Raw genomic sequence first — 12,041 nt, forward strand, 5'->3', positions numbered from 1 at the left:
GCCAACTTTGGCACCGAGCTGCACGTATTAACTCGTAGAGTTTACATAGTATTTGGTTTCGAGCCATAAATCTATGTCAAAAGTGACACTTAAGGCCACCTACAAGTATAATCGAAAGCTACAAGTAATTTTTTTTTGTGCGTCTATGTGTGGTGTAGTGTATGCGCGTTCTTAGGTCGCATTTTAATGTATGGGATGGTATGATCTTCTTATATTTAATCTATGCTCTCATAAAACAGTTCTTCGCATATTCAAAGATGTGTTAGATTTTTTGAAAATTATTGAAATAAATAATTCAAGTAAGAATCGGTGCACATATAGGTATACTTATAAAGCTATGATAAAAGTTTCTGCGTTAGATTCTGCATCTGTGGTAAGTCTGACTGATACCAATACAACAAGACGGCCCTTACAGGGCGACTCGCGGTCACCAAGCATACGACAAATCGGGTGTATAAAAGTTTGAACGCGTGCGACACCGATCAGTAGCGCCCAAGTATACGACCCGCTAACAGTGTTCGGGAAAAAATCTTAAATAATTAAATTTGGTTGCAAACAATGGTCTCTTGCAGCATAAAGTGGTGTGGCAAGTCTTCTAACACTTCCACATATAAAAAAGATGGAATAACATTCCACAGTTGAGTCAAATTAATTATTTTGTTGAATATTGTTTATTATCCGCGGAGTTCATTTATACTGGTCAATATGGTTGTACTGAGCGGCGCCGAGGCGTCTCGAACAATATCGCTTGCATTAGGCTTCTAGTGGGGTGTTCTGTGGACTGATAGTTCGCCTTCTGTATTCGAGCTTGTCAAAGTCAGCTGCCGCTGCGTTGGGCGCATGAATTGTGTCTATAACTGTTAAAGTTGACTTACCTCATGTATTTAAGATGTCCAGCTAGCTCAGGGACCTGCATAATGTCAGGTCTGACGGGCGGGCCTCCTTCCAGCTGTGTCTCCAGCTCGTTGAGGGCAGCGTCGATGTCGTCGGGAGCGGCGTTTGATGTGTGGCCATCGGCGGCGTCTACACTGCCGCCGGCAAGCGTCTGCAGCTCGATTTGAAGCTGGGGATGGGAAATTACAGGTTTAATACAAATTTTAATATATTGCGCCTGTATGGTGACGGGTTAAGAATTTCACCACCCCATTTCTTCCCGTGGGTGTCGTAGAAGGCGACTGTGGGATATGGGTTAAATTGTGGCGTAGGCGAGAGGCTGGCAACCTGTCACTGGCCACTGCAATGTCACAGTTTCGTTTTCATTCAACCCCTTATTTGCCAAGAGTGGCACTGAAGCTTTAGTAGTTTCATGAGCTCTGCCTAGCCCTTTATGGGATACAGGCGTGATTGTATGTATGTATGTTTAATATATTTTCCTACTCCCGAACTGTTATTCGTCATTTAAAGGGTCGTGCATAGATCTTTAAAACCCTACATAAAAGTCTATTCCCAAATCCAGCGTCCGCCGGCTTTCAGCGCATGCGCGCAGTATCGAAAAAACTGAAAACGCATTGTTTGGCTCTGTAATCATGGCAACGCATTGTTATAACGATACTGCGCGCGTGTGCGGGAAGGCTTTGGGCCGCTGAGCTGTCAGTGCAAACCTTTGCGTCAAAATAAGGAAAACAGTGTGAATTTCACGAAAGTTATTCAAGAAAACAGTAAAAAACTAAGTGCATGGTCGTAGAAAAAGTATTGTATGCAACGGTGTTTAACTGAGTCAAAAAATACTCGTGGCGTCTTAATAACAATTTTCGGCTTCGCCTCAAATTGTTACCCACGCCACTCGTCTTTTTTGACCCCCTTTAAACGCCTGTTGCATAAAATACTATTATATACAGTTTAAAGACAGTTTTGAATATTTGAAATAAATAATTTTTGAAGCATTAAAATATTATTTATTAAATAAATGTCATATACAAAGAAAAGCCTCCAAGTGTTCGGTAGTTGTGTCATGTACTTGGAAATTTCGACCCTTGCTTTCGTGATCCGATGGCCGAGTGGTTTTACAGGCATCCGTCCGGTTAACGGAGTACGCTGGTTCGATTCCAGTTCGGAACACTTGGAGGCCTTGGTCACTTTTTCTTTGTATATGACATTTATTTAATGTTTATAGTATAATAGTAGTGTTACTACTTAAAAAATACAAATTAATTATTTTTTAAATGAGAATAATTTAATTTGTTCTAAGACAAACTATTTATTGTAAAAAAGAACACAGCGTTTTTTATAACGCAACCAGAATTGGTAGCGATAAGAATTTTGAATGATTCACGGTTATATTGATTTAAACTTATACGATTTGCACTCATAATTTCAACCTTCAACCCTAGCGTAAAAGTGAATAATCAAGATCAAGTTCGGGTAGTTCCAAAAACTCGCGTTGCTAGAAGATGTTGATACGATTCCTCGCCAGTCTACCCGTGACCACGAACGTAATGTGACGTCCGAAACGTCGGGTCAAATATGCGATTACGCGTTACGCAATTTACGGTTAGTTTCATTCCACTTATTTTGATATACTAGATCGTGACAACCTTTTTCATTACATCACTGATCTTTAAAATCAGAATGGGAATCACAGTCTATTTCTGTGGGCCTAGTGAAAAAGGGTATTAACTCAAATTGACTCGGTGAAAAAGGTCACAAGTCCGAGATGGGACTTGTGCCCTTTTTCACCGAGTCAATTTGAGTTATACCCTTTTTCACTAGGCCCACAGATTTATGTCCCGACCTTCAGTATCTACCCGCTGACTTGCTGGTTTTGATGGTAGGGCTGGTCGTGCAGACAAGTAGTTAGGTCGAAAAAAGAATTTGAAGTCACTCACCTGTAGGGCTGCGAAAAGCAGCATCTCCTCTTCAGTACAATGTACTTCCTGGTTCAGTATCTGCCAGCGAGCTTGTTGGTACAGCTGGTTAAGGCGCGGCGCGTCTTGCGGACGAGCGGTTAGGTCGAAGAATGAGTAGAACTTGAAGCGGAGCTGTAGTGTATCTCTCTTACCTGTAAGGCTGCGAACAGCAGCATTTCCTCTTCAGTACAATGCACTTCCTGGTTCAGTATCTGCCAGCGAGCTTGTTGGTACAGCTGGTTAAGGCGCGGCGCGTCTTGCGGACGAGCGGTCAGGTCGAAGTATGAGTAGAACTTGAAGCGGAGCTGTAGTGTGTCCCATTCTCGTATACATTGCTCCATGATGGATAGTGAGGAGTCCAGCCAGCTGGAATGGAAAATGTGATATCAGTATTTGGGATCGTTAATCTTGGACTGGGCTGGACATGTCTGTCGCATGCACCCTGAACGGTGGGCCTAAGCCACTGGTCCCACCGCGAGCTAGTAAACTATGAGCTATCGGCTATAAAAACGAACTAAAGATCCTCCCGCGTAAATAAAAGAGACGCGGCGATGTTTATTACTCGCCCAGCGGTGAGCTATCAATATCGCCGTCTCTTTTCGTTGCAGTGCTTATCTTTTGTTCATTTTTATAGCCGATAGCTCATAAGGTGGGACCAGTGCCTAAATGGACCCACGGATCATCGTAGATGATGCAGGCCGTGGTGAAAATGTGATATTTATATTCATAGTTGTTAATCTTGGCCTGGGCTGCATATGTCTTCCATATGCAACCTGTCCACCCGCAGCGGTGTAACGAGTGGGACCGGTGGAACACCAGAGATAGTGCAGGCCGAGGTTCAGGTAGACCGAAAAAGAGACGGGAGAACTTGGACGCATTTTTATCTAGATTGGCAGGAGATAAAAGTGCATGATAGCGTTGAGTAGAAGAAGTGAGGGAGGACTTAGCCTAGCAGTGGGACACAGGCTTAAAAAGCATTACGTAATACGGACTGTTGCCGCTGTCCTACTTGGCATTTTTGTACAGTTATCGATTTTCTTTGTAAGTGTGAAGTCAAAAATCATCTGCATATTATATTTATTTAAATTATTTCTTGTTAAAATGAATATACCTAATACAATAATGTACAAATAATTTATTCGGCTCTGTTTTCCCCTAAGGAAAACCACACAAATGAACGCATTATCCGTAATGCAACGAAAAACATAACTATGAGTACTATGACGTGCTTCAATGACATTTATTTTATTAAGAAATATTTCGAAGGAATCAGCAATGCACATATAATTATTATTATAAGGTTAAGTTAGGGTTATGGTTACCTCTAATAATCATAAATTAAAATAGATCTATACAATATATTGTGTTTCTTTGTAACTATTAGGCTTGTGCCGTTTCGTTCGTTGATCGGAGCGCTCCGATCTCGTTCAGTCGCTCCCACGAACTAGTTCGCTCTTTTAGGTCTTTTGCTCATTTAGTTCAGCCAGACCAGCGACCGTTGCGGTCGGAAAGATCAGAACGAATGGGACCGAGTAGTGTCAAAATGATACGAATAGTCTACAGATAGTAACATTCCGGGCCGAAAGGTTGTAAGTAACCGAAGTTTAATATGAAAACTTGACTTTTTTTGTTGCTCTGCTCTCACTCTCGGTCGGCGCAGTCACACATTCGTTCTCGATCCAAACCGCTCGTGTTCGCCGATCCTGTACTGAACTAAATGAGCAAAGACCGATTCTCAGAGCACGGAAAGATTCAGTTCATTTCGGTCATTGATGGGATTTTATTCCTAACAGTTCATAGTTCGTGAACGACACAAGCCTAGTAACTATAATATATTTTCCTTGTGTCTCATGTTACCACGCAAATTCATGGAAATATACGCAATTTAATAATAAATTAGAATTAAGTTTCAGACATCAATAAAATGAGGACAAAATGTCAATGTCACGGAGGAATATATTTTTAAAGACTAAAGGTTAAATCTCACAACCATAAATTTTTCACATTAGTAGAATTATTCTCACCATCATCATAAATTTAAGAGCTGGGCTCTTGTCGGTGAAGCAACCTCCAGCCATATCTTTCCTGGGCTTTCTTCGACCGACACTCACTTTTTCTTTCACTTTGTCCACGAGCGTTTTATGCGTGAGCAGAGATGCCCTGGACTGACTGTCTGGCTCCAAAGGCGAGTCAGCCAATGACAAGTCAGAGCATCTATAGCGTCGAGCGAGGTGGTATATTCTAAAGAAAAGCGTCTATTGAAGAAATGCCCTTACCCAACGTTCATCCTAGCCCTTTCCACGAGTGTTTTAGGCGTAAGCAGAGATTCCCTGGACTGACTGTCTGGCTCCAAAGGCGAGTCAGCCAATGACAAGTCAGATCAGCTATAGCGTCGAGCGAGGTGTCATATTCTAAAGAAAAGCGTCTATTGAAGAAATGCCCTTACCCAACGTTCATCCTAGCCCTTTCCACGAGTGTTTTAGGCGTGAGCAGAGATTCCCTGGACTGACTATCTGGCTCTAACGGCGAGTCAGCCAATGAGAGGTCAGCGAGGGCATCGATGGCGTCGAGCGAGGCGGCACGTGGGGGCGTCCCGCAGTAACCACCGTCGCTGGAACCGTCGCTCTGTGTGCTGTAGATGTGGGTGCCGTAGCGTCTGAGGGTGCCGTTCTGAAAGTTGAAATTGTAGGCTAGGGATTGACGGAAAAGGTCGGAGGTAAGATTCTCGTTTGCAAATATTCATTTCTGACCGAACAAACAAGAAACAAGTGCGTTGGATGGGTAATTCATGGACTGCTTACAGCCAAAATCTGTGATCTTGGCTTACCAATAGATGTTTCTAGATTAGCTGACTGCGATCTCAGAGATAAAAGCGTGGCACTGGCAGGACACCCATTAGAGCTGTTTAGGCTATTTGAATTCCTCTGGTAGCGGCTATAAGCTAATTTCTATACCCACAAGTCCCACAACCCACAACGAATCGCTATGATCATTGTCTACCTACCAAGACTGTTCAAAATAAGACGAAGAATTCTTACCGATGCAACTGGCGTGGCAGATTGTGACCTCGGCGGTGGTGGCGTGGCAGGGCACCCATTAGACCTGTCCAAACTGTTCGAAGATCCTCTCGTAGCGGCGATGAATGTGTTCGTGTCTGGTGGCGCTGATGGCCGGAGCCGCTTCGCCTCTTTCAGGTTCTGGTAGTTCTGTTTGAGGTGGGACTGCTCCAGTGGATAGCAGAGGGATAGTTCTTCTGGATGCCGGATACCTGGAAAAAGTCGTGGATGATTATTTATTACAGCTGAACGCAACAGAAGACAAAAGAGCTTAATGTGTGAGTGTAAAATAAAGATTTTGGTTTTGGGTGATTTATAGGTGACTGGTCGAAGAAACAGAGGTGACTGGTCGAAGTATAAGCGGCGTTCGAGTTTTCTCATTTTGACTCTTGCGCCAACGAGTTGAACTGGTTGAACGTGTCTTTAGAGAAGTCTATCTTTGCAGTCAATAGATATTTCTCAGGTGGATCCCCATGGTTAGTGTATATGTCCAAAGGATTACGGTGAAAGAATGAGGTGTTATCATACTTACCAAGACTCTTGCAAAGATGGACCACAGCGTTGAACGTGACAATAGAAAAGTCCAAAGGTCATTATTCGGTGAAAGAATGAAGAAGTTATCATAATTACATGCAAGACTCTCTTGCAAAGTTGAACCACAGCGCTGAAGGTATATCTTGCAGTCGATATATCTCAGGTCTGGCAGTTGGATCCTCAGCGGTTTGTGCATGGGTGTGAAGAAGGATCTGTTTAAATGGGTCAGAGTTGTTTTTGCACTTACCAAGGCTCTTGCATAGCTGGACCACAGCGCTGAAGGTATCAATAGAGAAGTCTATCTTGCAGTCGATATATCTCAGGTCTGGCAGTTGGATCCTCAGCGGTTTGTGCATGGGTGTGAAGTGGAGCATCGCGTCGGCGTGGACGCCGCACTGGTCGAGGGTTGACGGGGCTTGGAGAGCCATTTGTTGCGCGTCGGCCACCAGAGGGCATGGTCAGACCAGTCCTTTTTGAACTCTGGAAAGAAATAAATAATGTTAACTTTTGGAGTCGAATATCAATGGGTTTAACCGACATTTTTTAAGGTGGCTCGCCTAGGTTACCCGAAGCTCAGGCTGCGTTAGATGGCGTTAATCTGCAAATTACCAGTCTTATTTTTTTTGTGGAGTCGTACAGGCATTTATATACTTTCAATTATGCTTCGCGAACATTTAATATCAAAATTGACGTATTACAACAAACATTCAACTTCTCATTGTAACGTTAATCCCCTTAATGTAAATAAATTTACTATTTTACACTATTTTTAAGTACCACTCACACATACAAACAGTGTTTTTGTATTCCTTCTAGTCGATAATTTCACGCGGCGACAGCTTGTTTAAATAGCCTTGCGGTAAATACGTGCCATCGCATGATTTGCATGGAAGTACTGGGTTCGAATCCAGGACTTTTCTCTTTTTTTTTTTAATACTACGTCGGTGGCAAACAAGCATACGGTCCGCCTGATGGAAAGCGGTCACCGTAACCTATGGACGCCTGCAACTCGAAGAGTGTCGCTTGCGCGTTGCCGCCCCATTAGAAACTTGTACACTCCCCTTTGCTGCGTATGCACAGCAAAAAGGAGTGTACAAGTTCAAAGGAGGGTTTGGGTTGCCGACGACTCAAAGAACAATAGACGGAACAAATTAGTTCCGTAAGTCCTCCCGTCGTCAGCACCCCGCACCCTCGTTGAGCTCTGGCAGCCTTACTCACCGGCAGGAACACAACACTATGTGACACTATTTTTTGTTCGTCGAACTCAGAATTTCTAACATAATTATCCTAATCTGATATTTTAAAAAAAAAATCCAAAAAGTATAGATAAATTTTAGTTTCTAAACTACGATCCGAATATTTTTTTTTCTAATTGTTTATTTTTGATGGAGCAAGGGTATTCAAATCGCTTTTGAAATCTTAAATTAGTAAATGAAAATGCAATAGTTAACTGAGTAACGTAATGCTTTAAAAACTCAAGTGGACTTTTTTTATCTAAGGAGTGATTTCGATAAAATATTATATTTAGCGAGGGTATTAAAAGTTGTGTTTTATATCTCAACTTAATAAATAGAAAATCAAAATGACAATAAAAAAATCAATATGTTCTCTAAGACAAAATTGATACCTTCGGCTCTCCATTCTTGCTCAGTCAATAAAAAAAACGAAATTTATATCCAAAAAAATACAAAAGGGTGGTTCCATGAAAGTTGGGTAAATTTCAAACATTTTTTTGCCATAAGAGTTATTAAATAGTAATTAACTATTTTTTTGGTAAATACAATTATTTTAATAATATACTTTTTGTATCCAAAGAGGCCGGTCACTTTACTTGGTATTTATGGAGAAAATTGTGTTTTTTTGAAATCTGTGTTCTAGGGACTGACGGGCTGTGCTAGGGACTGATGACTTTCATTGTTAGTATAATAAAATTACATTTCTATCTTATATAATGAGTATTTATTTAGTATTTCTTATTATTATCTTATTAATTGACACATTTATAGCAAAATCCAATCAAACTATAGATTTATAAAGCAGTCTTTCGAGATACTTCTAGTCTCTCCCTTACCAACAAGAATAACCGGCTATTGCTGTCATCTTCGTAAAACTGACGAATAATCGCTATCATTTCGTTCTTGCTGTCTTTCTTTGTCGACTTTGTGCGATTAAATCCCAGATTTTTGTAACTCACAGCTTTGCCTCCTAACCTCCATACTTTATACTTCTTTACTACCGAACCAGACAAAGCCGCTTCAAATGTATTTTTCTCCTTTTATGTTCTTGTTTCCTTTTTTTTTTCTAAGATTTGCATCTGAATGACCTCACCAAATAGAGCTTTTTTTACTAATTCTGCCTTTTTATTAGGACTATTCGCTATTTCTTCAATTTTGCTTCTGGGTGAGAGTGCCTTTCGAGATTTCTTAATAGTGCGTTTCAGTCTTTTGTACTTCTGTCTTTGATTAGCAAGTTTTTTCTTGAGTTCAGTAATAACATGGTTCTTCTTCTGTAGTTGTTTATTTCTAATTTTCTGTTGTAAAATACTTCTCCGTTTAGCTTCAGCTTGTTTTCGATCAGCAATATTGAAACAGCACGGAACGTCTTCATTATTTGCTTGTTGTTCGAGATTTATTTCTTCTGGTACCTGAGGATCATTTTCTCCGTCAGATGATGGTGGCGTATTTTCATTCATGTATTGATCAGCATGCTGTTTGACAATTTTTTTATTTTGTCTGTAAGTTGCTGAGTAGGTGATCCAGTTCTTTTTTAATTTTCTATGCTCACGAGGAGTCATATCCTCAAAGCATTTTCTCTGTCCTTTTTCTTTTTTTTGATGTATTTTAATCTTTCCTTCTCTTTGTACTCCGCAATAAAACTGGATCATTTTTTATTTTTTCTAATCGTTTTTTTGCTTGTTCTGACTTTTTGTTTGCTTTTTCTTCTTTAGATAACGGTATTTTCTTTTTAGGCGGCATATTCTAAAACAAACAACCGTTTCTTAGATTGACAAATCTATTTCAACGTGCCTGATCGTCAGTCCCTGGCATTTGCATCAGTCCCTAGTCACATTTACGGCTAGGGCCTGATGGTCTAGGGACTGACGAATCAGGACAAAATCCCTCTTAGTTTACTCTCAAAATGAAATGCCTTAAGTTGTAGGTAATTATAACATCGTCACCAATAAAGCACATATACACACAAACAAAAGAGAATAATAACTATTTAACTTTTTATTAAACAACTCACCTAGGGACTGACAGATTGACTGGCACAGCACGTGTTTGCTCAGCGGGGACGCCGACCGCACTGACGCCAAGATGGCCGCTGTGGGTCGGCCCACGTGTGTGGATAACTTCATGTTATTACTTTTGAACGCTTCGGTTTTAAAATGCTCGTTTCGTTCGATTGCCGCGCATTTTCAAATTTACTAAGTGGCTAGGGCCTGACTGTAAATATCGATGACACTACTTTGTTAAAAAAGAAACATGTAAAATAATGAATATTGTTCACTAAATTGTTTCGGTAAATAAGATGATGTAATATTTAGTGTGTTTATGTTAAATAAAGTTCAAATATCATCTGAGTATACTCAAAACCGACAAACGGAAACATTATTTTGGAGATGTGACATGGCTAGGGACTGATATTAGGGAGCTAAAACGTAATTTTTCTGACAAAAAACAAATATGATCAACGCAAAAATGAGTGACATGATTAAAAATCGTTTATTTCATTACCAGACGTTTTTATATTAGGTACATACTATAACTTATAAAAATAAACACTGGAACACAAAGTTACCCAACTTTTATGGAACCACCCAAAAAGTTTATATAATCCTGGGAATCGAACGCACCTTCACGGCGTGACAGACGATTGTTCCCCAACGACGCCATTACATAACACGCTGTTACCGACGAAATTGGGCTATACATATATAATTATTTAAATATAAATAATAATGTCAAATTCATACTAATATTACAAATGGGAAAGGGTGTGTGTCTGTTTGTTTGTCTGTCTTTCACGGCAAAACCGGAGCGACGAATTGACGTGATTATTTAAGGGGATTTAGTTGAAGGGATGGAGAGTGACATAGGCTCCTTTTTGTCTCTTTCTTACGCGAGCGAAGCCGCGGTCAAAAGCTAGTTTATTATAAATGGGAAAAGCTGGTTACTCTATAATCTGAAGTGGAAGAATTCGTTGTTTCACCAAAGATAATTTGTGTTTGTTTGTTTGTCCGTCTTTCACGGCCAAACGGAGCGACGGATTGACATGTTTTTTAAGTGGAGATAGTTGAAGGGATGGAGAGTGACATATGCTACTTTTGTCTCTTTCTAACGCAAGCGAAGCCGCGGGCTAAAGCTAGTACAGCACGGGTAGCATGGTCGCGCGATAGACGATAAAATATCAGGCCGTCCCTGTCGCACTATTAGTAAGTGCGATTATAGGGACGGCCAGATGTTTTATCATTTATCGCGCGACCATAATTGCCTGCCTGGACCAGATTATATTGATGATAATTATTATTTGTAACCATTTAGTTAATATTGTCTTCAGTTACCGCGATAGTTACTCATGAAATAAAAACTATGAAAACGGATTAAATCGTGTATAATGAATTTACAATTTATCCCGACGTTTCGAACACTACAGCGTTCGTGGTCTCTGAGCTCAGCGGGTGACTGAGGAAAAATTACAATGTGCAAAAGCTACCCACATACCTACATACATATTCATATATATAATTATTTAGTTGTTGAAGAAAAACATTCACACAACAATAACATAGGTCAACTAGCTCAGTAAATGTAAGGAAGTCAGCACATTACTAAATTACTAATACTATGCCACACTATGACCTATGTACCTGACCTGACGTGTAATATTTTATTTTATCAACAAAGGCATAATAAAGATTGTAATGTATTTTTGTATGAAAATAAAAAATAGGAAAGAAATATAGTAAGAGTCTTTTTTAATAGAATATTTATTCTATTAAAAAATAAAAATAAAACTTAATAAATCCAAAAAAGTTCAAATTATTAAAAAAGAGCCCGGAATCGAACTCGAGATCTCCTGTTTCATAGTCAATGCATTTGACCGAGACGCCATTTCGATTTACACTAGCAGTGTCGAAATACACGATATGTATCTTTATTGACAAAATGCGTCATTATTTCTGAGTCTGCTTGAGTTAAGTAAACCAATATCTTTAAATAATTACTTGTCAAGAGCCAAGTGTCACTGATGACAATGTCAACTAAAAATGCGCGAAATATGACGGCTCTGTGTCTGTACACAAAATTTGGCACACACATTTTCTCCTTTTTGAAAGATTGGCCAGATGTTGCTCCAAACAGGGATGAGTGGAAAAAGAGGGGGGAGGCCTTTGCCCAGCAGTGGGACACATTAGGCTCTAAATAATAATAATAATAACATTTTCGTAAAATTAATAAAAAATTCACATGGATTTGTCCATGATTTCTGTATGAAACAATGTATTTCGTTCAATACTGCGACGATGGATAATGTATAGTAGATGTATGCGCATATTTTTATTTAGTTGTAGTGTGCGGTGACTAAATAAATGGTAGATGTTTTT

At 39.9% G+C, this 12,041-nt stretch overlaps 1 protein-coding gene across 1 annotated transcript in view; it reads right to left on the minus strand.

Moving 5' to 3' along the window:
- The window catches only part of LOC125232456 (unc-112-related protein-like), an 83,209-nt gene that overhangs the window by 14,557 nt on the left and 56,611 nt on the right, over positions 1-12,041 (minus strand). The window contains 6 exon segments of the mRNA XM_048138119.1: positions 876-1,063; positions 2,999-3,212; positions 5,293-5,516; positions 5,885-6,114; positions 6,684-6,845; positions 6,848-6,916. Coding sequence (XP_047994076.1) covers positions 876-1,063; positions 2,999-3,212; positions 5,293-5,516; positions 5,885-6,114; positions 6,684-6,845; positions 6,848-6,916 — 1,087 coding nt within the window.

Source organism: Leguminivora glycinivorella, chromosome 13, assembly GCF_023078275.1.
Source record: "Leguminivora glycinivorella isolate SPB_JAAS2020 chromosome 13, LegGlyc_1.1, whole genome shotgun sequence".
Classification (NCBI taxonomy): domain Eukaryota; kingdom Metazoa; phylum Arthropoda; class Insecta; order Lepidoptera; family Tortricidae; genus Leguminivora; species Leguminivora glycinivorella.